Source organism: Phoenix dactylifera, chromosome 10 (genome assembly GCF_051530095.1).
Source record: "Phoenix dactylifera cultivar Ajwa chromosome 10, Ajwa_hap1_PhDact_Kaust_v1.1, whole genome shotgun sequence".
Lineage (NCBI taxonomy): Eukaryota > Viridiplantae > Streptophyta > Magnoliopsida > Arecales > Arecaceae > Phoenix > Phoenix dactylifera.
In genome coordinates this window covers 31,692,454-31,719,483 of record NC_143199.1, presented here as the reverse complement: position 1 = coordinate 31,719,483, position 27,030 = coordinate 31,692,454, and the positions used below count along the sequence as shown (strand labels likewise).

General features: G+C 40.8%; 2 protein-coding genes and 1 non-coding gene across 4 annotated transcripts; 1 reads left to right on the top strand and 2 right to left on the bottom strand.

Moving 5' to 3' along the window:
- The first annotated feature begins 6,918 nt into the window (after positions 1–6,918).
- On the top strand, positions 6,919–7,906 carry LOC148702361 (dehydration-responsive element-binding protein 2C-like). Its single transcript, XM_088706040.2, has one exon. It carries the CDS (start codon positions 7,004–7,006, stop codon positions 7,769–7,771), a length of 768 nt encoding a protein of 255 aa, XP_088562166.2. The 5' UTR covers positions 6,919–7,003; the 3' UTR covers positions 7,772–7,906.
- A 2,731-nt stretch (positions 7,907–10,637) lies between these two features.
- On the bottom strand, positions 10,638–11,178 carry LOC120104382 (uncharacterized). Its single transcript, XR_016396723.1, has 3 exons — positions 11,054–11,178; positions 10,874–10,955; positions 10,638–10,765 (listed from the first exon to the last, which is right to left on the bottom strand). It is a non-coding gene; the product is annotated as an uncharacterized LOC120104382 (transcript).
- Positions 11,179–13,792: 2,614 nt separating this feature from the next.
- LOC103706977 (beta-adaptin-like protein C) lies at positions 13,793–26,430 on the bottom strand. Of its 2 annotated transcripts, XM_008791277.6 has the most exons (16): positions 26,030–26,430; positions 24,525–24,722; positions 23,220–23,333; positions 22,859–23,109; positions 21,080–21,215; positions 19,394–19,573; positions 19,206–19,298; positions 17,926–18,137; positions 17,734–17,797; positions 17,454–17,633; positions 16,790–16,882; positions 16,303–16,709; positions 15,999–16,188; positions 15,709–15,912; positions 14,064–14,356; positions 13,793–13,960 (listed from the first exon to the last, which is right to left on the bottom strand). In XM_008791277.6, exons 1-16 carry the CDS (start codon positions 26,267–26,269, stop codon positions 13,927–13,929), a joined length of 2,889 nt encoding a protein of 962 aa, XP_008789499.3. In that variant the 5' UTR covers positions 26,270–26,430; the 3' UTR covers positions 13,793–13,926. The 2 variants fall into 2 exon arrangements, with proteins under 2 accessions (XP_008789499.3, XP_088562157.2); XM_088706031.2 differs by having other exon boundaries at positions 13,859–14,356; positions 26,030–26,317.
- Positions 26,431–27,030: the final 600 nt, after the last annotated feature.

Below are 27,030 nucleotides of genomic sequence, written 5' to 3'. Positions count from 1 at the left end.
GCTCCCATCAAAATTGACCTTAAAACGGTTAAGGGGTGGGGGCTCCCAAGAGACAAGAACAAACTTGGGTGCTATAGTAGCGAGGGGGGGTCCCAGATGTCCCTAGCCATCACTGGTGAATCCAACCCAAAACACTCAATGGTCTGCAGTACCTGATGGAGTGCCCGCTCAACTACAGCCCTCAGTGGGGCCCTCCTGTCCTCAAGGACTCTGGTGTTCCTGTCTAGCCAAATATGATAAGCCAAGTAGACCGCAGCAATACCCCACCTCGCAGTGCCCAGTGATCGAACGGCAGATCTTACCTGCCGAAGAAAGTCCTCTTTAACAAAACCGAATCCTGAGAGGGAGAACGATGCTCTCCTCCAAACCTGGGCAGCCCATGGGCACTCAAACAAAACATGACTGATAGTCTCCACCGAATCAGGACAGTCCACACACAGCGGCGAAATCGTGACCCCTCTCCTAGCCAACATGCTCCTAGTCGGCAGGCAGTCCTAGACCACCTTCCAGATGAATAATACCACACGTGGGTGAACCCGTATCCTCCAGATCCAGCGCCCATCATAACGCCTGGCCATCTCACCCCTCATCACAACATGGATATCAGCCGCCCTCACCCAGGCTAACCCAGTTGCCGCCCACACCAGTCTATCGTGTCCACCCAGGGGTATTGGAATGGCAAGTATCCTCTCCACAAACTATGCCCCAAAAACCTCGCGGATCAAGGGCTCATCCCACCAGCCCTCTCTGGGAACCATTATATCGCGAACTTTGAGACCAACCAGTCTCGTAGAGTCAACCATCATCGACATCCTGCACAGCGGAAGCTCCACCTATCCTCCAAAACATCAATGGACTGCCCATCACCAACCATCCACCTGATTGCCAGTAGCACCACCTAGGCAGAGGAACAGATCTCCCGCCAAATATAGGAACAATGACGCCCAGCCCGAAGCTCCCCTCCGAATGGGAAAGCACCATACTTAGCCCTCATCAGGGCGCTCCATAGGATGTCCGGCTCCAGGATAAACCTGGCCGCCCACCACGCTGCTAGGATCTCACGCCTCACCCGTAGTGACAGGACCCCCAGCCCACCATATCTGAGCGACTGACAGACAATCTCCCATGCCATCAGATGAATGCCACATCTATCGTCTCGTCTGGAAGTTTGAACATCACCCAGGTTCGTCGTGGAAGAATCCCAAATTTAGATAGTCGAGGTTATTTGTATCGATCTATTTGATGACCAGTAACAACTCGAAGCACTTTTGTTCTACTTCTGTTTGCATCTCGGACTTTTATATTTTTCATACAAGAGTCTTCACTTTTGAGTTTTCTTAAAGTCAACTTCAATGGATACGTGCTTGATAGTGGCAGAATAGATGGTGCAGACTCCGTCATCAGGAGCTCGAACTCCAGAGTAGTTGCTACTGGCGGGTGCTAAATCTTTGACACCTTTATTCTGAAGGCAGAGTTGAGAGCGGCATGGGCTGGTATAAATTATGTACGGAATGTTCTGCGGGTCAAAGTGGTCCCGCTTAAAGATGACTTGACCATGATGATCGGCTAAATCCAGAAGGGCGTCGGTGGTATAGATGGGTGCCACCCCTGCTCTGGAACATCTGAGCCATAGTGAGAGGCGATGTTGTGTTCTACGTTGGGCATGTTTACAGAAAGGCTAATGGGGCTGCGGATTGAATGGCCTCATACGTGCCGATCACTTCGAGAAATCCTATGGGTTGGGGAAGAGGAGCTGCCTAAAGCACTAAGTGATGTGTTATTTTGTGACTTTGTTTTTTGATATATTCATATTAAAAGCATATGAGCCATCTGATGTCATTTTATTTAGATTGTAAAAAATTGAATCTACATATACTAAAAATACATGAATCATTTTCCAGTTTCATATTCTTTTCCCTGTTCACGGAAGTTTGGGCCAGCGGGTTCCTTGTTTATTTTCTCAGTTCTCATCGACGGAATATGACAATTTTGCCAGCAAAACAGCTGGGTTACTTGGCTCGTTCCTTTGGGTGGCGTCGTAAGAGGAAGCCTGTCATTTTCCCGATTTTTCAGTTTCCCCTTCGCCCAATTTCTAATAAGAGGGCAAGGTAGGGGGGCGTGCAAGGGAGAGGAGACAACGGTCGTCGAGGACACGTCTCCGATCCCAGATTCCCCGGCCACGGAGCAATCGTAGTACGGCGCGTGTCGACTGAAATATTTGCTGTTTGATGTTCAATACGAGTTAGCGAGAGTTAATTATCTGATATCCGAAATCGACCGTGGTCCGCGAGGATTTCGTCCACCGACCGGTGCATTTTTGGACAACGTGTCTCTCGGGCTTGAAAGGTACTCGCACCGAAGTACAGTCACATCTACGATTTAAAAACAGTTCACGTTTTCAGAGTCATGGTATACGTGTTGGTCGCACAACTGTGAGTAAATTATTCTGCTGTTCCGGCTCCACAGCTGAGCTGAAAGGAGCCTCTAGCGAGTGAAACAGAGTCCAACGATCAGACGGTCAAGGTCTCTCCGCGCTTTTAATTTTCGCAAGTTTTAATTCCGTGGTCGTCAAAACGTTTGGTTAGGCTTCTTCCCATACTCACATCGTGGCTGACGGAAAGCAAGACTAGGTACAAAAGAACTTGGAATTATTGGGCGAGTCGGAGAGAAGACTGCAGAGTGTCCCATTTCTTTTTTTTGGGAAGGGACAATGATGCCTCCGTTCCTCCTTTGTCTTCTTCAAACAAAAGCGCTTGAGCTACGTCAGTGAGAGGATTGGTGTGTTAGGATGAAAAGCAGTACCACTCAAAAATGACTCGGCTATTTTATTCAAATTTATATAACTCATTTTATTTGGATTTGTAAAAAAATAGAATCGAGATATACTAAAAATACACGAATCATTTTCTAGTTTCATATTCTTTTCCCTATTTACTAAGATTTGGGCAAGTGGTTCCTTGTCTACTTTGGCAGTTTTCATCAATGGAATATGACTGCTTGTTACTGGCCCGAACGACAAAACAGTCGGCTCTAGTGATTCAGAGGATTCTGGATAAGTACCGTATAGTGTCCGAACAGCAGTTCAATTTGACGAAATCAGCTATCTATTTCAGCCCGAAGATCCACCCAAGAGTGAGGACGTCTATTAATGGCAGCTATGCAGGGCAGATTGCACCCCTGTGGAGCAGGGCATCGATGCAAACTAGAGAGTTGGTAGACGAGTACTTTGTTGATGATGGGTAAAGTCATATTGGTGAGGTCAGTTTTAACTTTGATCCCTATTTATCTGTTATCCCATATCTTGGTACCTTTCGCAGCATTGCGGAGTATGGAGTGACAGTTTAAGAGCTTCCTCTCGGGGCGACATGGGGGTAGTAGTGGCGTTCATCTATTGGCATGCGACACCATCTGTCAGTCGACCAGCAGTGGGTGCTGAGGGTCCACTCTTTGATCGAGCGACGAGAGATCTTCATGACTAGGTTGGCAACCAGGTTTCTTATGAAGCGGGAGAGTATCTAGGGCGCTCTGATAAGGGCCAATGGAGATCTGACTAACCCGACAGTCTTCTGTATAGGCCGTCGCAGCTCCTTCATCTGGAGAGAGATTTGTACTCACGCCCTAGAGGTACCAGAGATCAGATGGGAGATTGGGGAAGGGCTAGCCGTCGACATCTTGGAGGACAGCTGGCTTTTTAAAGTGCCATTGAGTAGCTAGCCTACGTTGAAGGGGTGCAAAGTCTACAATTTGTTTACTCCTAGTAGGTGGGCATGGGACGAGAACCTCTTCTGACGAATTTCTGAGGATAGGCTGGCTGTCACTGCCATTCCCTACTGGAGAGGCTGCGGACTGAAGGGTCTGGAGTGTGACTGGGAGGTTAGAGGTGAGGGCCCGGGACTTACTCCAGGTGGTCAGGAGGTCTACAGCTCAGCAGATTGATGGAGGATGAATCTAAAGGCTCCGCATCCACCCACGAGTTGCCTTGTTTATCCGGAAGGTGGCGTGGGAGTGCTTGGCTACCAGAGGTGTGCTAGCTCGATGAGGGATAAACATCTCTCTATACTGCGTGGACTACCTAGAGGAGAAGGCGACTATTTTCCATGTCCTCATGGAATACCCGAGAGATGCCCATATCTAGGGGTACGCCATGAGCCCCCATGACCCTCGGCGGAGGTGGACGTCTATTGAGGACTTCTTGCATTTTCTGGAGACCTTGCGGAGACCTGACCGAGAGGAACCAAGAATCACAATTGCCTACCTAGCCTATCATTGTTGGTTAGATAGAAATGTCTAGGTCTTCGAGGACAATAGAGTGCATCTGAGACAGGTGGCAGACAATGCTCTTCTTCATGCGGCGGAGGTCATCTACACCACCACGCCATCGTCCCTCGGGATGGCCAGAGAAATCTGGGGACCCCCTTTCGCTCTTGCAACGCCTAGGTCCGTGTTGGTCTCATGGGCCCCACCTTCTAGTTTTCTCAAGGTGAACTTCGATGGGTGTATTGGCGAGGAAGAGTGCACAGAAGGCATGGGATTTATCATCAGGGACCATGATGTCAGGCTGGTAGCGGCTGGGGGTCGACGGATCTTTGACACGTTCGCGGTCTGTGCCAAGCTCAGAGCTGCATGAGAGAGTATCACCTATATAAAGCGTATGCTGGGGGTTGATCACATCCTCCTTGAGGGAGATTCGGCCATGGTAATTGAGTGGATCAGGGGTTGGGGATGTGGCACTAGCTCTAGACTGCTACTCTATAACATTCGTAGGTTTTTAGATGTTTGTGGTCTTTTGCGAGCCTCACATGTTTATAGGAAAGCGAATAGCGCTACTGATTAGCTGGCTTCCTTCGCGACTCACCATTATGAGGGCTTCATCCAGGTAGATTATGTATTGGTGTCTTTTTTCTTGTGTTTTTTTTTTTTTGATTTTGTTGGCTGCATTCATATTTTTTATGTGTGAACGACTATTGTACTTTATTAAAAAAAAATAGAAGGGTTAATTGGCTCGTCCCTTTGGTAGCCTCGTAGGAGGAAGCCGGTCATTTTTCCGATTTTTCAGTTCTCTCCGCCCAAGTTCTAAGAGGGCAAGTAGGGAGCAATGCAAGGGGGAGGAGACACCCATCGTCGAGGGCCCGCCTCCGATACCAGATTCCCGTGCCACTGAGCAATAGTAGTACGGCACGTGTTGACTAAAATATTTGCTGTTTGATGCTCGATACGAGTTAGCGAGAGATGATTATCTGACCTATCCGAAATCGACCGTGGTCCGCGAGGATTTCGGTTCACATGCACGATTTTAAAGCAGTTCCCGTTTTCAGAGTCATGAAATACGTGCTGGTCGCACAACTGTGAATAAATTATTCTGCTGTTCCGGCTCCACAGCCGAGCTGAAAGGAGCCTCTAGCGAGTGAATCAGTCTCCAACGATCAGACGGTCAAGGTTTCTCCACGGTTTTAATTTTGGTAAGTTTTAATCGCATGGTCGTGAAAACGTTTGGTTAGGCTTCTTTCTGTACTCAAATCGAGGCTGACGGAAAGCAAGGCTAGGTACAAAAGAACTTGGAATTATTGGGCGAGTCGGGAGAAGACTGCAGAGAGTGTCCCTTTTTTTTGGGGAAGGGTCAAAGATTCCTCCGTTCCTTCAAAGCAAATGGCCTTGAGCTACGTCAGTGAGAGAATTGGTGTGTTAGGATGACAATGAACAAGTAGGTAAGGTGTTGTTTTATTTGCAGCCATTTCGGCTATCCCAATGGTATATTCCATCGCTTTTCGTTTTTAATTTTTTTGTTAAAAAAATAAAACCAAATAGCTATAAAATGATGGTTTTTAGTTACTAGTTTGGAACCGTTGAATTCATTAGATAATAATTTTATATCGAAAAAATGTATGGTATTTGATTGTTAGCTTGCTCAAATTATGAACATAATGGGACCATGAGCCTTTGCACAGGAGAGATGGAGTTTTTGAATGGAATTTCATAACAGTTGCAGATGGGCACTCCATTAGGGAATTTGCTTCCAAAATTATTCCATAGACAATGATCTACAATCTATTCTCAACCTTTTCCATTCTGCCTCGGTTTTTTTTTTTTTTTACTTTTTTTATTTTTTTGATAACAAAGCCATTGATTCTGCCCATGTTTATATATACAGCGGAGTTCATCAACTTGAATCTTTCAAAGTCAAGGCCCAAATTGCAAGATTTATCATAGGAATTATATATCTTCAACCTGGCACTTTGAGGTGGAGAATATTAATTCCATTTTAAGTGAAAGAAATTTTTTGCTCCATTCCATTGCTGAGAGATCCTGCCCCATGTTGAACCATTGTGATCATGGGATCATCTCCTGATGAACGAGCTCTCAACGCTTCTCTTGTTGCTCCTTTTTTAGCAAAACTAATAAACATATATTTTTATGAAAATTATATACTGTATATGATGCCCTAATTATTAATGGTATATTGAAGGGAGACTCGAGACCATGTAAGAAGGCTCAAAATAATTTGTGTCATAAGAGAGGACAGTAAATATTCCACATGTCATGGGCTGGTAGGTCAAACTACTAGCATGTAACTATTTCTAGAGTTGCAAATAAGTTAGATTACTCATAGATCTTACTTCAACAAAAAAATCCAGCTTAAATCAGTCTAAATATATGAGCTAGACCTAGATTTGACTCATCGATCAGTTTAGGCAGGAGCCATTCTATAGTCAATTTTAACTGATCAATATCTTCAGCTAACGTGGTAACTCCTTAATTTAACGTCAAAATACAACAAAATTTGTAGTTGACTTGGTTGATATAAGTCACAATTAAGTTTTCAGAGCACTTCAATCCAAACCCCGGGCATTCGAAAATCTAGCCAGGTAGAACGACCTCGCGCCACGTGTCATCCGCCCTTTCCCCTGGGGAGGCCATTGACACGTGGAGCCTACTTCCTCCCGACGTATGGCCGGTCCCTGGTCTGGATACCGACAGCTTCGTGTCACCCTCCGCCCTCTTCTTCATGGAGGCTGCCTACTCTCGCTTAGTTGGCGTCCTCCCTCGCCGCCGCGCTGACCCCAAGCCCACCCCTTTCCGTGATAAGATAGGGACCCTCCTCCCACCCCTTTACATCCCCCAAACCCTCCTCCCCTGTCCCCTCTGTGGATCACTGTACAAAGTTGGTGCAGTTCCCATGGGACCTGAAGAAAAGAAGCACAAGAAGTGCTGCCCTCTGAGGAGGTCCAGGAAAGGCTGCATGAAAGGGAAGGGTGGGCCTGAGAACCAGGGCTGCACCTTCAGAGGTGTTCGCCAGAGGACCTGGGGGAAGTGGGTCGCCGAGATCCGGGAGCCCAACCGTGGCACCCGCATCTGGCTCGGGACTTTCAACACCTCCCTCGAGGCCGCCCAGGCCTATGATGCCGCCGCCCGCGGCCTCTATGGCGACTGTGCGCGGCTCAACTTGCCTGATTCGTCCTCTGTCGGATCGGCATCGGTCAAGTCGGAGATCTCGTGCTCTCCGAACCAGTCAACCAGCACTGATACCGGAGGGTCAAGGGTGAGCTTCCCCGATAGCAGTATCGAACCACCGACCCATTTCTATGACGGCGGCGGCGGCGGCGGCAGTCTTGATGAGTTAGATGATTATGTCACGAGGTTGCTGAAGGCTGAGGATTTTGGGCTGGAGGATTTCCAGTATGTGCCGCTGTTCGACGATATCGGATACTCGAGTACAGGATTTGATGGAGAGCTGATGGGCCTCCATGCCTTGCAATCGTCTTGGTGTCCGTAAGCAGATTGATATATAGCATAAAGTGCATGTGTGCGTGCGTGTGCGCATATGCGAACCTTTGTGGATGTGTATATATATATACATATAGCCTGTAGAATGATGCAAATAAGCTTGTTCGTGTGCTGTATACGGTCACCAGCATCCCCCTTTTATTCAGTGATGCGCTTTGGTGATAGTTCGCTCAATGGATATATGGATGGATACAGAGTATTTCTTTTTAAATAATACCTCTTTCATGAGCTTCGTTGCAATGAAGGTGGTTTCTTTGTTTTTTTTTTTTTTTTGAGAGAGAGAGAGAGAATAAAAATCTGTCCCATCTGGCCATAGAGGGGTGATCTCTTCCATTGGACCAAGTGAAGTCCCAACACTTCAGTTCAATATTAATCTAGTCACCACGAGGGGAGATCTATTTCATGAATGCCAGTTTTTCATCCGCCTATCCCAGATGGCCTTGGTGATGTTGAAGTCTCCACCAATCAACCAAGGACTGTTAAATTCTTCGATCTCTAATAATAGATAACTCTTGAAAACTTCTTGATGGAGGATTTAAGCGATGAGAAGAACAACTGATTCCATCCAACCACTATCCCCCTGTAGAGTAGAGCTGGTAGCATGCATCCAGGCAAACTCGATCTGAAATTTTTGCTCCTCCCATGGATTGAAGAATAGCTGGAGAACATCACAACTAAAATCTTGAACCACATCCTTGACAGTACACCTCTTTGCAGGATCCCCTAAGCCTCTCGCGTTCCACGTCAAAATGATCATAGAGGGGTGGAGTCAACCAATTCAACAACAAAGCATCCAACTGAGAGAAGCAGGCACCATCATTGCAAAGCGAGAGAACCAAAATATCATCAATTGAAGAAGCTCCAACTGTTCGTTCCATGACAAGAAGAGGCCAGAATATATAAATAGCAACCACCTGGACAGGGATGATCAACACAAAACCGAGAGGAAGTAAGAAGAATCCAGGGACTCCCGAGGGTGCAGAGGGGAGAGGCAAAGAGAATTTTGAGATACATGACGGAAGCCAAACAACAAAAGCAAAGGACCAACAGAAGCCATCGCACAAGCACAGCAGCTCTCTCTTTTTCCTTGGCCCGAAGGGAGTTCGAGATCTCCACGTACGGCTGTTTCCTCCGAGATAGAATACCCGCAAGCCCTCCCCCACCCAATATAAGAAGTTCATGCGGAATTGTTAAGGGCAAAAATCATTTTCCTCCTCTTACATTTATTTTGAATAATTAGGCTAAAAATTTTATGGGATTCATAAATTAGGCTAGTACAAAGCTATTCATAAATATCCAACAAAATTATAAAATTACACACTGGGTTAGACCTATATTCATAAATATTCTCGAGTAGATTTGGAGTGAGCCGGCCTTAATCAAATAGTTGTAGAATTACATACTGTCTTTTTTTTTCTTCCTATAAAATTCAGATTGGCTCCTCTAAAGCTATCTATAGGCACTTATACATATAGATTTAGTCTAGCCTGTAATTTTATGATTTTGCTAATTGTACTGGCCAATCAATAAATTTAATAAAATTTTCAGCCTAATCATCTAAACAAACTGTAAGGAGAAACTAGTTTCACCGTATTAATCTTTCACCGCCCTCATGGCTCTCAAGCAGGCAGCTCCTTCTATGATCCCCGGTGGCTTTGGAAGACTCGAGCGCCGGACCTGATGCCGTCTGAGTTGGATTCTCTTCCAAGGGATCCTGAGGTTGGAGAGAAGACTTATTGGTCCAAACATTAAAATCAATCACTCAGAATTTTTTCTCAAAACTCATTGAGAAGTAAACAGAATCCCTGCGTGGGTTACTCCACGTCCACCATTTTGGTCTTTCAACTTATTGGTCCATTTTCTCCCAAAAACAATGCACATCCTTCGGTTTGAGGAAGCCAAAATATTAACCCTCCACAAGACATCGTGCTTGAGAACCAAGAAATATCTGAGTAATCCATCAGTTTGCTCAATGCCGCGGGTATCTGAAAGCATGAGTGCTTCAGAGTTCCAGCACCACAACTGCCAATTCATGGAACAGATAAGAAAAGGTCACACGTAACCCTTAACAATTCTCTACCTCACATGAGATGGCATGGGGAAATTAAAGATTTGATGAAGCTTACAGTCAGAGTCTGTAGTTATCCAATGTCCGGTCCTCACGTAATCTTCAGTCTCCGAGCTAGCATTCGCATCACATTCTGAACTCCGCAAATTAGCTGAAAGATTGGAAGAATTCTTCGTCCATATTTGATCATATCCAGACAGCGATGCTAGCGATACTGGAGAATGCACGGATGATGAAGTCGAGCAGCCGCCCACATCCCATCTGAAACTTTTACTAGAATTTGACCTTGTATCATCCACTTGGGCTTTAAGAGCCACGCTCTTTTGGAAGTACAAGACCTTCGTCGATAAGAATGAGATTAAAGATCGGTACTTATACAGCTTAAGGAAAATAAGAGAGTAGCTTCAGATCATAGGAGCAAGCAACCAAGACGCAGCTTCCCCTTTGTTAAGTGCTTACCTTCTTCCATGAGTCCATCCCTTGCTTCCACCTTTATGGGACTTGGCGGCAGCAGCCCATCTAAGCAGCTCCTTCATTCGAGAAACTGCCTTCTTTGACTGGCCCTTGCGAACATCTTTCTCGGAGCCATTGCTGCTCTCCTCACCATTAGAGCCAGTCGACGCAAAATCACATATTGGTAGGATTTTGCAGCCCACGTTTGGGGACTCTGCCTTGTGGCCCATCCTCAGCTCGCTGTTCTCAGGGTGCCACAAATTTTGATTCAAATAGAGGCTTCCGAGATGCTTCGAGTGCAGTGTGTTATAAAAGCATGTCCTACGTCTGTCCTCTCTCCTCATTAGAATTGCAATGTTCTTTGATTTCCCTCCTCATCCTCTTCTTCTTCCAATTCTACTTTCCAGCTCTGGGGTGAACCACCTCGATTATATATGACCAAATCTCTTGGTTTCAGTTCATCTAAGCATTTGACAAATGTCGGTAAAAGTAGGTCGAAAACGATGTCGGCAAGATACTTTGTTCGGCAAACAAAATGAAGAAAGATCAGATTCATGAGCTGTACGTTACCTTCAAACTCCCTTTTCCTTCTGCCACGAGTACCAGTGACCTCCGAATGGTCATGCGGTGGTTTGAACAGCCATCGCGGGATCTAACGTCAAGCAATTCACAGCAATTTGTAACGTGAGTGAACATGCACCTAGTCATAGTACGAGTTATCTTAAGACTAATTTAATCACCAAACTTTACATGCATGTTCGCTAGCTGTAATGTGATGACAATAGTTGTGGTACGTGCGAATCTTTGGGGGTCAAGGACAGCAACCCTGATAGATTTCTATACAAAAATTTTCTCTGTCGCTCCTGTCTCTCTCTATCTCCACCCTTAAAAAAAAAAAGCATCAGATCAGAGAATCAATTGAGAGTTGGAATTTATCAAAGGCAAGGTGGTGGGAAGACAGCAGAGCACAAGATTAGAGTGTGTTGGCTATTAAGAGAGCATATGGATGGTGGTCAAGGGGTAGATTTGGAGATGGTTTATATGCGCAATGAGGTGGTCATGTGAGGTGTGTGTGTGTGTGTGTATATCAGCCCTTTTCGGTGGGTGTCCCACATGGGCGACACGCCATCTAACGTCAACCAATCCTCCTCAGGTAGTATTAAAAGGCTCGAGACGTACTTATTTTTGGTAATGCCATGTGTTGAAGTTCCGTTTGCTTCCTTACCTTTGAGGCATTTGCGGCACTCATGGGACACGTCGCGACCTCTTCCATTTGAATGCGAAGCGGTAGTTCGAGCTGAAGCACCCAACGAGATAGAGTCATCGGCAAACAGAGTTGTAGATTGAATTGCTTTCTTCGTGGCTTGGCACTTCGATAAGTCTGTTTGAACGAGGGCCACTGAAATCTCTTCTTATTTGTATCATTTTTTTTCTTTTGACTTGTCTGGCTGTACTCATGTGATAGCAATATGAAATGCCAGTAAAAAAAAAAAAAAAAAAAGGGGGCATATAGTTGTTTCGGGTCAAGGTGGGGAGTTTTGGTGAGAGAAATCTAGGTAGGCTCTCCATATTCGAAGGGGATGAGGACTCTCTCAATTGGGCTGCATACAGACCCATGTGGTTTCTGATCAGACCGTCCAACTCTGTCTCAATTGCTCTTTCACGTATTTATTTTAAAAAAAAAATATTTGTTACCTCATCTAAATTCTAAGATCTTTCTCCCCAGCATGCTCTCTCTCCTTATTCTTTCTTGTTTTTTCCTTGATCAAATGAGATGAGATCTAATTAGATTTCAAAACTAAAATAACAAAAAATTTCAAAAGAACGAAAGAAAATTCCGGAATATATCTCCAATCCCGTCTCAACAGCCCATCTCTCTCACACACAAACCCCATCCCCATAAACCCTCATCCTTCTTCTTGCCCTTGATGCCAGACTTTCTTATCCTCATTTTCATCAATCCTAATCTCGGTCGTCAGCAGTTGGGAGCATCGCTAATCACGGGCCAAACTTAAGTATAAATAACATCAAGTTTTACATCAGCCCGGCCTGAAGTGTGATGAAAAATGAATAGAATTTAGGCCCGAGCCTCGGCCCATAATTAGCTCTAGTTGGCGGGCCCTTTGCCGACATTTTTATTGAGGTAAAAAGACAATAATAGCCTCCATCCCATCTCCCAAGTCCTTCAGCCTTCTCCTTCCTTTAATAACATAATAATATTATATAATCAATATTTAATATGATACAATGGATAATATTATATTATAATAGTATAATATTACATAATTAATATTAAATTATTCTCTCTTTTTTTTGGAATATATAAAGCAATTAACTTGAATTGTGTTTTTGTAAGGAAGAAATAGTGAAGTTAGAGAGGGCAAACCTATCCACTTTCCAGAAATATAGGGCTCGTTTGGTTCGCGGGAAACATTTTTCCTCCTAGGAATATGATTCCTGGGAAACAAATTCCTAGGAAAATGATGCCTAGGAAAGTACTTTTGGCATGTTTGGTTGACCATGGGAAAATGGCAAATTTCCAAAGTGCTTATGTTTGGTTGGCCATCCACTTTCCTAGGAAAGTTATGTATAATTCCTATTATGCCCTTAATAAAAATTATGTTTTTAATGTCTCTTTAATGCTTCTTTAATGCTGAAGGGACTTTTTGGGAAAAAGTAAAAATGGAGTAATTCCTGCCTCATGGGAAAGTAACTTTCCCATGTTTCTCATAAAAAAGACTTTCCCATGAAATGTGGGAATCATATTCCCATGAAAATTCAACTTTCCCTTCTCTCTCCTTTGAAAACTCCAACCAAACAAGAGGCATCTCATTACTTTCCCGTTGACCACACTTTCCCCCCTTCTTTTCCCGCGAACCAAACGAGCCCATAGCTTCAAACCCCTATAAATAACTACACAGTATATTCTAACATGTCCTTAGCATCCAAACACATTCTCCCAACAGCATCTTTTACCAAACACGAGATAAATTTGAAACCCATAAAACCGAGTCTCATTCACGCCGCTTGATCTTCCTTCTCTAAAACTAGGTGTCATCAAAATCGGTTCCAAACAAGGCCTAAAAGAGAGCAACAACCAGTTTTGTATTAACCTACGATTAAGAACTAGAAGCTTTTCAAGCTGGTCAATTGAGATTTTTTCTTTTGACAGAAAGGAAAAACATTCCTCCCTCATTTTCTATTAAAAACCATTGTAATTGCTTGCAGCAAAAGCTGATTTTAGACATCATAGATTAGGAACCATGGACGCCAGCACCTTTCCCTGGTAATGCGCACCAAATCACCTTCAAATGACTGGTTAATATACCTTCAGCTGCAATATAAGACTTCAGAAATGGCACACTACACAATACATCAGACCTAAGTTCTTGACCGGCTTTTGCCATTTCACAGTGAGGGGAGAAAATGGTTTTATATGAACTGTTAAGACTCCTAACACAACTCATGTCATGCCACTGCCAAAAAGGCTAGCCTCAACAAAGGATGGTCTATCACTTTCAAAGGGGCATTCCGTCGGTGAGACGATAGTACATGTAAAACAAAATAATAATATGAGCTATATTCTTGAAGCAATTCAAGGTCCTGGGAAGGTTGTTCCTAACCTAATTTATTGTTTGCAGATTTGTCAAAACCGAACTGCATAAGAAAAGATACCACAAGATTACACTAGAGCCTTCCACCAACAATCAGAAAGAAATGAAGTAATGAATTTTACGCAAATTATAAAAATCCGCATTACTTGAGAAGAGTCTCCATGGCTTCGAAGAACAGTGGTACCAGTTCGGGGCTTGGTGTCTTGACTGCACATTTTACACCAGGTATACCAACGACAACTGTAAGCTCTATCAAGAATGGAATACCTCGAGGAATCTTGGCCGAGAGATACAAGAGCTCTTTGTTTGTGTTTCTGCGCTTTGCTACAAAGAACACATTGGATGCAGCCAAACGTTCAAGGGTAACATCAACACTATTGACAACAGAGTTCGTCAAGTCCTTCGAGGCCTCATTTGCATCAGGAAGTGATTTCCATGTCTGCATGTGAGAGAGGTAATTATAAGTACAACATGTAAATTCCCCATTTTCAAGAAGAATTAAAGATGTAACCAATGACACTGTTATTCGCAACTAAATAATCAAATACTTGTTTCTATAAAGTAAGTGCAATAGAAGATGCCATATAAATCAGATTCAAATAATACAATATTTTAATATTAAGAAAAAGAAAAGTTTGTATATCATTGCTCCTGATAGAATTACTTGGGTGGTAACTTTAGTAGTTCTCTGAAATACTTCTGCTTGGAAATGGGAACTTAAAGAATGGTACAACTTGAATAGCTAAGAAATCATCCAAAATCAGATTCAGCATGAGCAAGAAGATCAAGGGGAAAAGGTCATGCCCTTCAGTCTTCATCATTATATGACTTCAAGCAGGATGTGAGCTTCCACAACATCACAGCCCACCCAAAGTGTCCTCTCCTTATCCATCATTGCGATCCCATTCCCAACCTTCCAGTAAACCATGTTTTTATTCCACTCAGTGAGGTTCTCTCTGTTTATATGTTTCCGTTTATATGAATCTCATTTCTTATCAAAGCCATCTATTATCAAAACATTTGGCTATCATCCATACCACATGCCAATTGCTTGTGCCTACACTAGTAAGAATATCAGAAGCAATAAAACATTGAATACCATATGTTCTGCAAAGTGTGGCATAAAATAACAGGCTTAATTTTAAGGCTAGCATTACAATGACAGAGAAAATGTAAGTGATAGAATATACGATAAATACAAGGAGCCTTTTCCAGGGTAATGGTCCTTATGATGAACTCCGTCTTGAAGCACCCTCTGTGTTCATGAATACTGTCTGGCAACACCACTTATGGCAGTTAAAAGTAACATTTAAATTTGGATGCTGTGAGTGTCTGAAAATAGAGGTTTTATTTGTGTTCATGAATACCGTCTGGCAACACCACTTATGGCAGTAAAAAGTAACATTTAAATTTGGATGCTGTGAGTGTCTGAAAATAGAGGTTTTAATTAGAAACAAGCATTTGCTAATATTCATATCAGCAACATGTTAAAGAGGTTATTGGCACAGCGACATAATTGTCTGGATGCAGTAGGAACAGGTCAACTTAAACCAAAACCAGGACAGATTCAAAATTGACATCTTAAACCAAGGCTTGGAATAAATTATTAGATCCAGATCATGATGAAGGATTTTTCAACAGCATGATCCAAATTGAACCATACACCATGCAAACAGAATCGAACTGCTTTAAAAATGGATTCATGTAATGCTTTGAACTGATCCAAGATTCGTTTTCAATAAAAAAAAAATGTTTAGGAAAGAAAACAGTCACAGTGCTTTAATCACTTACCTCCAGAAAATTTGCACGCTCCATTCTACCATCTTCCACAAAGAATACATGCAATGGCATTTTATCATTGAAATACCAGACTGGCTGCTGGTTATTTTTCACCGCAACCTGCAGAAGCAAGGTTGGAGGCCCAGGCGAGACATTCTGGAAAAGAACCATAGGTAGAAGGGTCCTGGCTGATGTTCCAGGTTGCAATGGTGGGACCTAATAAAAGAGAAGAATGCCCAATACATTTTAAGTTTTGTCCAACCAACATCTTAAATATCTGGAGTTCTAGACAATATAATCACCTGTAGAGGTCCAGCAGCTGCAAGACCAAATGTATTTTTGTTAAATTGTATCATGAACCCATCTAGCACAGCCTGTGAATTGTTCTCAAATAATAACCCATAAAATATTTGGCCATCGCGCCGCAGTAGCTGTGCACTTATTTGTAGACCTTGACCAGTTGACGAAGGTAGTAATACAGGTAAAGGAGGCCTGCCTCAACAATTAAAGCAATTATTACATTGACAAGCAGGAGGTTGATCAATATTTCCAAATGCAATAGAATAGACTAAAGAGATGCAGAAAGATAAATCATGTAAACCTCACCCTGAAGGCGGTGTTGTTGGCTGGTCGACAGGTACAATGGCATTATCCAGACCAATCAAATCACCAAGTAAATCAGGCACAGGAGCAGCAGGTGAAGAGAGTGCTGGTGCTGGCACTGGCTGCCTTGTTGAAGCATGTGGAGCAGTACTTGGACTAGACGGGGCAGGTGCACCCTCAACTGCATGAGATGGTGACTCAGAATATGCAGTTTCACCCCCATCAGGATATTCATCATCATCTGGTCGAGGTGCAGCTTTGACACGGCTTACAAATGCATCTGGAGGCTTATGATAAACAGAAGATAAGGTAGCAATGTTTGCAAGGAGCTCATCAAGAAGTGAAGGATCAAGCTGATTTGAATCATCACTGATTACTGGCTTCTCGGCTAACACAACATCTTTAGCAGCCTGAGAAAAAGAAAAGAATCATACTCACCAAATAATATGGCATTTTGAAAATGACCGACTATCCAAACAGCTTATTATACCTCAGGATCAGTAGAAAGAAGACGCCAATATATGTAGGCACGATCACGCAAATCGGGATTGTCAGTCTCCACTGTGGCATTATTAAGAACAGCCTATAGCACATGAATGCATGCCAATTAGGGCGCTAAATAACAAACAGAATTGCTTTTCATAGTTACACAATTAACCCTTACACAAAGGTCTATAGAAGTTAAATGTTCTTCATGTATGAGAAAAAAAATAGATTTCCTAAAAAAATATAATACGTCAAATGCTGGTAACATTGTTTAGAAAAGAAAGAGGGGGGGGGGGGGGGGGTGAGGTCCAGATTTCTAGACTTCTTAAAGAGGGTTGTACGAAAAATAATAATGACTAATTTGTAAAAGAATGCTTTCTGAGCATTAGAAGATCCATACAGCTGAAGATTTCATTATAAGATTGATGCTTTCAATATCATCCTAAGTGACAAGTATAAATCTGTCCTAAAAAGTGCATGCAAAAGTTCCGATGAAATTGGAATGGACAATCAGAAACAAATTCGAGAAAAGTACAACAACCAGCATTCTCTTGCACGATGGTGATAATTTCTTGTTGATGCTAAGCTCAACATATACTTTTTATCAGCAATATGGGAACATCAATTAAGTTCAAGTCATGCGAACATAAGAAATAAATATAGGAAACCTGAATCATCTGCTGTGGACCTTCAGTTGGCTTTTTAAGAAACAACTTGACAGTTGCAGTGAGTAATTGCAGTTGAACAAGTGGAGGCTCTTCGGGAAAGCTTTCTAGAAAGCTCTCAAGGAGCTCATCAGCATTGTCAATTCTTTCTGCATATTCCCCAATTATCCAAATCATTGATGCCTGCAGCAAGAAAAGCAGTTGGGCAGAAACAAAAATACTAAATACATTAAGTTAGAACTTAAACTATTTTTCTAGCTAATCTTCAAGGATGAGACTTTACCTTAGCTTCTGGCTCATCTAATGTGTCCAAACTCTCGCAGAGCGTTGCAATGATGGATTCATAGCTGTAAATATAAATTACAGTGCATAATAAGGTCCAAAGTTATAAAGCAGCCTAAGCATCCTAGTGTTAAAAATGAAAAACAAATGAAGAAGAGGCATCCGCAACAAGCATTAAATAATCCACACTCACGTGTTCGGATAACGCCTGAAGATATCCTTGATGACAATGATAGCCTCCTGCACAACATAATTTACTTTTATCTTTATGAGCTCGAGCAACACGCTGATGCACCGCTCAGCAGCTCTCTCTAACTTTATGGCACAGCGACCAATTGCACGCACAGCCTTCCGAACAAAGTCAACATCTACTTCTGTAGCATACTCTTTGAACTCCAACAGAACCTGAAAGGAAGACCATTAATTTCTGAAAAAGAGGTAGTACCAGAATCTCAAAGCCCTTGAATGCACAAATATTTCTACAAAAGCCAGAACTCTCAAAAAGGAATATCAAAAAACCAGAATGAAAAGCTAGTTAAATGTTGTCCTAGAATTCAATAAATCACAATAAGGTTATAGCATTGATAACATGCTTGCTCAAAATACAATTATGTAATATGTCAACTCTCATCAAGAAAAGCTGCCTTTCAGCATCTTGCTACATGTTTGTACATTATATATTTCAGTAAAGGCCCATTGGAGGCTACATAAACCTTTTGACTGTAAATTCTAGAAACCAGGCATTACTAGAAGAGGCTAGTCTTCAGCAAAGACCTCAGATCACAAACCAGGAGCAGATAGAATATATAGGGGAAAGAAATTGCAGAACTAGAGCTGATTGGATGACACGGAGAGGGGCATCCGCAATATTATAGGCGCACGCCTGCAAGATTAAAGGAGAAATAGAACAACAATAAAGCCTACAATATCATATAGCTTGGAGTATTGGGCAATAAAGAAAATATACAAAAACAAGTTGAGTATGGTACATGTGAGAATTTTAAGATGGATGTATGATAAAACCAGAATTAGGTTGCAAAATGAATATATTGGAGGAGTTGTAAGAATTGGATGAATTAAGGACAAAGTGATGGATAATAGATTAAGATGGTAATGGACATGTACAACAAAGATATGAGAAAGCTCCAGCAATGAGGGGTACATTAGTTTGTATCGACGATTGTAAGAAAGGAAGGGAAGACAATATGATAACATGGATGGAGGTCGTAAGGAAGGACAGGGAGAAGTTTATGACAACACCAAAGGTGGCCTTACATAGGAAAGCCTAGTGAATGAGAATCCATAAAGCTGACCCAAATTGTTGGGAAAAGGCTGGATGCAATAAATATACATGTAATTTCTTCCAGAATACCCTTCTTACATTAATGGAAGAAAACTCGTATAAAGTAAGATTAATAAAGCATGGACTTGATGTTCTTCATCGGAAATCACATTAAGTGTTCTAATTAATACCTGGTCTATGTTCCGATCAGATGCAAGCTTTATCATAATCTCCAGTTTCTCCATCTTAACATAAATTGGATCATTGTACTTGCAGAAAAAAACCTGTAGATAGTTTACTCAGAACAACAAAAACTGTAACAATAGTTTAAATCAAGAATTTGTTGAGAATTCAATACGACATATTCATCTAATTTCACCTTAATTTCATGTGCAAGTATTGTAGGTCGTTTCTGTACAATAAGATTGATGTTGCGTAATGCTACATACTGTATTTCAGGTTCTGCGGAAAGAAGAGTTACTAGAGGAGGTGCCATCTTCTTGCAAAGATTTCGGACCACATCAGTACTAGTAATAAGTTCCATCTGCTGAAGAATCATCTGCAGCAATCAAATCCATAATCATAAATCTTGCAAATGTCATGTACAAAAGCAAATCTTCAGTCATGAACCAACAGGTGTTCCTTTGAAAAGCAAACTAGAAAAAATGTTCTCCATATCTACCTTCATATAATTAATGGAGATGTTATATAGCCAACATTCCCCTTCTAGTTCACTTCAAGAAAATGGCCAGAAAAGTTTACGGATCTAAAATTATCTTCTGAAGTTCTCATTCTTTAGGAAATTTGAGGCCTTTCCTATCTTCTACAAATATTCAATCTTTTACAACCATCTATAGTTCCACACCAATGAATGCTTTCTTCTTTTCCAACCTTTACAAATTATTTTCAAGAAAATGCAATTTTTTTCATATAAAAGATTGAATGAATTCCATGATTCCTAGTTTGGTTGCTGTACCACACAGGAAAACCATATATTTTCATGTCAGTCACGCATACATTTGTCCTAATATAATATATGACCTGTACCTGTTGTGTCTAAATCCTCTAAGACAAACTGACTAGCCTCTTGTAAGGATGTTGTGCCTTGCAACATATAAACTCTGTGAATCAGGTTTCCATCATATTCACTTGCAAGTCATCTAAACCTTTTCATATCAACTCTTACCCAAATCCATAACATGCAGACCGCATCCCCACCCCACCCCCCACCCCCCAACCCCCCGCGCTGGAGCCCCCAAAACCCAAAAAAAAAATATCATCTTAATTTCTACTCTTTATTCCATGGAAACATTCCCTTAAAATATTGCTATGTTTCCCCTCTATTATTATCCATAAACAAGAAAAAAATTAAAAAAAAGGAGAAGTCCCCGATCTCTTGGATCATCAAGGATGATCTTGTAGACCCTTCCCCACCTCATCACTCCAAAAAAGGTGACCTCCTGGGGGTGTGCAAGGTATAACTTCATGAAATTTAATAAGTGAAAAAATATGAGCTTTCACACGATGCATTTGCTCTAATACTATCCCTCTGCACTCCCTCCACCTAGACGCAGTCCCCTCATCCCTTGCCAAAACTCTGATTATTTAATGACAAATTAATTTGTGATTTCGCATGTCACAGATTAATCTAAGAAAGACAATTATAATCTCCTCAGCAGTCCAAGTATAGGCAAAAACTAGAAAATTGTTGTCTTCTGTTAGAACATCCTATCAAACATAACATTTAATTGCAAAGTAGCCTACTTTGTTCATATACTATACATGGATTCTCCTGCTACATAAAAAACATTTTATACCAGGCACTTAAATGCAACCATATGAAAATGATTTTTCAAAGAGAACTATACGAAATGCTATTCGAAATGCATGCTAGCTAGGCATCAATCAATGGAAACAAAAATTGTTATATTTAAGATTCATCATGGTGCTGGACCAAGAATATGCCATGGCTGTCTTTTACGTACAAATCAGTTATTCATGTTTCCCTTGTTCCCATTAAAAGTGCAAACGAATAATCTTAAAAAAAATTGAAGAGTATACATACTTTGACAGCAGAAAGCACAACTGCACAATTTGCATGCTGGAGACGTGGTGTAACTCTTTCCACTATGTTCTCAGCATCACGGGCATCAGATGCTTTGTACCTTGAAAGGGCATCCAAAATGAAAACCTGACCCCATCTGCAGAACAATCAGATTCTCCTCATAATCTAGTTTTGAGCAAATATAAAACAGAAATGCATCTTAGCAACAGAAAAAGGTATAGGGTTATCTTTCGTTAAAAAAGGTTCTAGGATTTAGTGTTATACATAGTGGTTACCAATAACAATTTACTGTATTATTAGACTGATTGTTAAGAAGGGGAGGGAAAAAACCTCAAGCTAATGCAGAAAAGGTACACCATAATAGGAATCAATGGGACCAAAAAAACACCCATTTTATTCAAATGGATGTTCCTGAACAAATGGATTTGAAATTTTGAATTCCATGTGCAGTAAAAATATCAGACCCCAATCTAACCATTTAAGCACTATGTTTAGGAAATAACTTGTTATACGTAAATGTATGCTTTCAAGTTTTATGTTCTTGTTAAAATCATGACTTTGTAGTTTTTATGGCACGGAATTCTACCATCTTCCAATGAAAATTTTTGAATTTCAGATTTTCAGGTTTGGCATGATGATTCACTAACATAATCATTTATTTAGCAATTTTTGAACATAGACTCATGCAATATAATCAAGAAATAAGGCATATCAAACAATTTATAATTGATAACTTTTACAACATAAAGAGGAACTCCCAAATGAGGTTAATTGTTAATATTTATTATCTGAAAAACTTGACTTCTGACAAAAAAATGCTTGTGTCTTTCCTCTATTCCCATTTTAACCGATTTAGTCTATTATTACAAATATTATAGTGTCTTTAACATTTTTGCTTTCTATACATGTTTACTCGTGATATCCCACTTTGGGACATGAAGGTTTCTCTTCTTCCTTACAACAGAGGATAGAGAATGTAACAGCATCAGCTCATCATGGACCAACACTAATAGGTACGTTTAAGTAAGACTGTAATGAAACTTGATAGCCTGTGAAGCACAAATATTCATAAGACTTATCATTACAAAATATGTTACATAAATTTATGGACAAACACATATGTAAGACTGTAACCGCTGCTGACTATCAACCATATTGACTTTGCATGATGATCCCAACTATCAACTATATCCAAAGGTACCATGCAGTACAAGTATGGGAGCACATCTCTCTATAATATATAACAGAGACAACGATGTGGTTGCTAGACAATTGCACAAGAGATCATGTGTCACATTTTGGTAAAGTTATGTATCCCACATCCCTTCCATGCATACACTATTCTTATATAAAATACAGGCTTTTCTAAAAACTTATGATATATGACTAAATGGCTACCAAAACATAGGTACATAAAGTAAAATGGAGATCTATTTATCACATATAGTCTAAACAACCATGATTGATAGGATTGCAGCCATCTATCAAATGCTCCTTACTCCTGACCAAGCACGAGCACAATACAAGCCCAACAGATGCACAAATATAAAATACTGATTGTGAAGCTAAATTTACACGGACACTATGTAACTAATGCCATATAATGGATAAAATAAACTGGCACATATTCATGCCAACATATTGATTATATAAGCAAATTTAGCCAGTTATCCTAAGTCCATGAATAAAGAGCATAGGGTTGCAGACAAATGCCCCACAAACTACTTATCAGCAAAACAGTGGTAATGATGAAACCAGCTTTTCCATGCATAAACATACTCGGTGCATTCATTCAATGCAGTCAGGAGTTTCGAAAGAGTATGACTGGTGATCTCAAAGATTGGTCTAGAACTACATTCATGGATCTCTGCAAGCGCCGCAACTGCATTTGCTACTACCATTGGATTATTATCAGATATCAAGTCCTTGAGACTCTCAAGGAATCCTCTGTCTTCCACTAACTCAGCATTTATATCGTAAAGCTTAGCTACACAAATGGCTGCAGTCTTTCGAACATAAGGATCATCATCCTGTATAAATTAAACTAAATTAGATTATGACTCATAATGAAGAAAACATATGACGCTGCACTAAAAAAAATGAAAGAAGTAATTATACATGTGAAGGAACACAAAGGGACCTTGAGGCATCTCTGAAGAGGATCACATAGATATTCTGTAATTTTGTCAACACGAATGCATCCCATTGTCCTCACAGCCAAAGCACGAATTAGTGGATTGGGATCTTGTGAATCCTGCAAAGATGATACGGCATATCAAATATAAGTGCAATTAAATTTATGAAATGTCGGAAATTTTGTTGCAAAGAATTAATATCCAGGTTTCCGAGAAGTTTCCAATCAAGTCCAAGTAGAATCAAAAGAAAATCGAGTATATATCTATTGCAACCTTGAAAAGCAAAATTGAGGACTTGAAAGCACCAATTTTATACCTATGCAGAAAAGAAAAAGATCATGGGTCATGGATCTTGTATTTTAGGGGGAATTTTTTTTAAAGTTTGGTAATTGAGATGTTGTGAATGTTTAGTTTAGTTATCAAGAAGATACAGCATCGCAAAAGATCATCACTTAGCAAGGAACTGCACTAACAAAAAATAATCTAGAGGATTTTCACAGTTAACTATTGATAACCAGGCTATCTGTTCAGAATATTTACAGCATCAAGCAACCATCAACAAAATTCTGCCAAATGAACCACTATCTCAACCAGATTACAGCTGCAATGTTAAGCATTCCATCATTTCTTAGGTCATATCTTCCACTTGTCAAACCCAGATAATTGCCAAAAGGTGTGTCAGTTATCATCATATCGGGGGATAAAAAGCAGGCCATTACTCAAGAAAAGAGCTTTCACCATTTGGTAAACAAATGAACTACCATTGCCATTGGATTGTGACATAACTTTGCTAATGATCGCAAGTTATTTGAAAAAATCTTGTTCATAATTTATATAGTGGCACAATAACTGTTTGCAGTGTTCCACAGATTGATAAACACTCAATTACGAACATATGAATTACATAATGCATCAAATGCTTTACTATCACAAATTATAAAATATCATTTCAGGCATATATTTGCCTCATATGAAATTCATATCTTTCTTTTTGGTGGGCAATCTAGCCAATCTTCTTTGTATTTAATAATTTTCTGTATCTCCAAATTCCACTAATTATATCCTCTTCTTGAACAACAATTGAATACTGCTACAAAGCCATATGCTGAATGTATAGCCCTGAACTTTCAAACAGATGTTCAAACACGGTATTGTAATTAAGCGTCGGACAACTCAAAGTAAGTTAATTATATGTCAAAAAGACATTTAGCGTCCGAGATTCAAAAATCAGTGATGCACAGCCTCTATAAAATCCTGCCACATAAAATGCTTTTTGCGAGTATATTTGTAGCAAGTAGGATATGTCTTACCTTAACAAAGGTATTCACAGCAAGTATGGCTAGATCAGGTTGGCTTTTAGCATAGTTTATAAGATATAAATAGACGAGTTTCTTCAGCTCCAAATTCTCTGTTTGCATGCAGTTGACAACATCCGTGAACAATGATGAAACATCTTTTCCAACAGTCATTGCAGCTATCACTTTCTTCACTGCATCCTTCCTTTTGTCCTGCAAAACAGAGTAGGTAACATAAGCTTCTTACAATCAACTACCAAAAGATTCCATCTCTTAATAAAAATCTTTTTTTAAAGAAATTCATCCCTTAATAAAATAAAAATCACATTACAAAAAGACTGAATTAAGTAGCATTAATAAAACTTAAGGTCATGATTCACAAAGCATATAGCCCTATTCTGTTCTTTAGATCACATGGTGCAAAATACTTCCTTACTTGTGTTTTACCATGCGAAATTATCTAATCGACAACCAAGTTGCTAGCAGAAGATATAGTCACTAGGCCTAGTCCTATAAATATTTGCTTATAGAGCACATGTATATCCAACTAGGAACCTTGAAAACAAATAATGGGAAGAACGGATCAAAGAGGTACTTTAACGTATGGTCCAGCATCGAACAAGTCCTGGTAAGGGCTTAGTTACAGTGCTGTTTACATTCTACATGGGAAGTTCCACCGTGCTGGTTTTTTCACGTCCTGCTGTGTCAAACCGTCAAAGCCATAAACGAAAACAGAAGAAGTGGGAACGACAAAGGAGCATAGGAATGACGTTCTTGCACAAGGATCAAGAGCACCGGAGCACATTACTCTTCTGGGAGCCAATTCAGTACTAAAGAGTTAAGTCTTTCCTTTCCTCACAAGCCAAACACCGTGAGACACTGCTCCATACCATGCTAACAAATCTATAGACAAAAACTGAACAATCCTTACATTGCACCCTTTTCCATGAACAAATTAGAGAAAAGATTCTTTCTTCAAACATCTTGCTTCACTTTGTTCAGGCTTCTGAGATGACATGTTCGGAAAAGAACAAGAACCACATCATAGAACTCAACCAATAACCGCACTTTTAACAAAAGAAAAAGAAATTTTTCGTTTTTCCGATTCCGAAAGAGGTCGTGTTCTTAAAATCTTCTGCATAATATCAACGAAGAACAGAAAAAAAAAAAAAAAGAATGTCGTCGTAATTTGTGGAAAAGAAACCAACAAGTCGGAAGTCGGAGAAAATCTTGTATTAAGCTTATTCTACATGCCAATCATAGTTTGCTAAGATCAGATTTACCCTCCGTGAAACCCATTTAGGTAAAAAGAGGGGGAAACTACGAGGTCATCGCCCTGGTTCCCATAACGCGAGATCCAGTCAAGAACCAGAAACATTCGAAGCAGAGAACGATGGATCTGAAGGCATCTATCTCGATCTAGAAGCTAGCACAAGGGATCCGGGGATAACAACCCTGATTCGTTTCGATCCAAGGGGAAGGGGAAAAAATAGAGAGAGGGGGGGGGGGAACGTATGGACCTTGTACTGGGAATTGAGCTCCTCCTTGAGCTCGGGGATCTCTCCCTTCTTGGTGGTGGAGAAGTACTTGGAGTCGTGGCCGCTCATCGTCGCCGAGCCCTCCTCCGCTACAGCGGATGCTTTCCTTTTTTTCCCCTCTTCTGCCCTGGCTCGGGAAAGCGAAGAAAGAAGGGCGTCCTCGCCGGTCTTTTTATTAGGAGCTCTAAAACGGAAGAGAAAGTCCAGTCCAGTGAGCCGCATGATCGCGCCACGTCAGCATTACTTCGGATTGACGGCCCAGATGTAAGTCCTCCATAATTTGACAATTAGACAATTAAACAAAGCCCGTCGTTGTCAGAATGGCGGAGCGGGCGCTGGGAAGCAGCCATGGTCGTGGCGTGGCGAGCGAATGGGAGAACCATCTGAATTTTTTTTTCAGCAAAAAAAAAAAAACCTAAGATTCAGGGGTATCAGATAAATAATTTTTAAATTTTTAAATTTTTAAATTTTATACCTTAAGATGGCTGATTTATAGAAATTATATTTCCTGATTTACTTAAAAATAGCCTTTTTATCAATTGTTAGATAAAGAGGGGGAAAACCAAAATAACGTTAGTTAATAGCTTCCTAGATAATAAAGAAAATCTAAAAGTTTTCGTGCCTCAAAAATTAGCACCTAAATTAGTCTATTTTCATTCGAACTTTGGTCTGCGGGGACACAGAGAAGCCAATAGGGTTATAGACTGGATGGATGTATCCATACTAAATCTGTATGAATCACCTTCCATTTCAGCAAAAAAAAAAATTGTCAGTTTTAAATTTGTTATTCAAGTCAATATCCAACCATTCATGAACCCCAAGCGACAAAGGCTGTGGATCTGGAGTTAGATAATCTTAATCACCCTTTGGGGTATAGAGGGAATTTCGATTGCTAACTGGTCTCTGATGTTCTTTGGTTCCCAGGGTAATTAAATAAGGTTCACATTAACTTCAGAAAGCTGGACTGCGTTGTTGATGATGAA

Bases quoted from the DNA above. Each gene is read 5' to 3' on its own strand.
- LOC148702361 (XM_088706040.2), top strand. From the start codon at position 7,004: ATGGAGGCTGCCTACTCTCGCTTAGTTGGCGTCCTCCCTCGCCGCCGC.
- LOC103706977 (XM_008791277.6), bottom strand. From the start codon at position 26,269: ATGCGGCTCACTGGACTGGACTTTCTCTTCCGTTTTAGAGCTCCTAAT. The intron at 19,574-21,079 runs GTATGTATACTC...TGATTGCTGCAG, and splicing joins TTGTGCTTTCTGCTGTCAAA to ATGATTCTTCAGCAGATGGA. The intron at 18,138-19,205 runs GTATTAATTAGA...TCTTCCTTTCAG, and splicing joins CTGATCGGAACATAGACCAG to GTTCTGTTGGAGTTCAAAGA.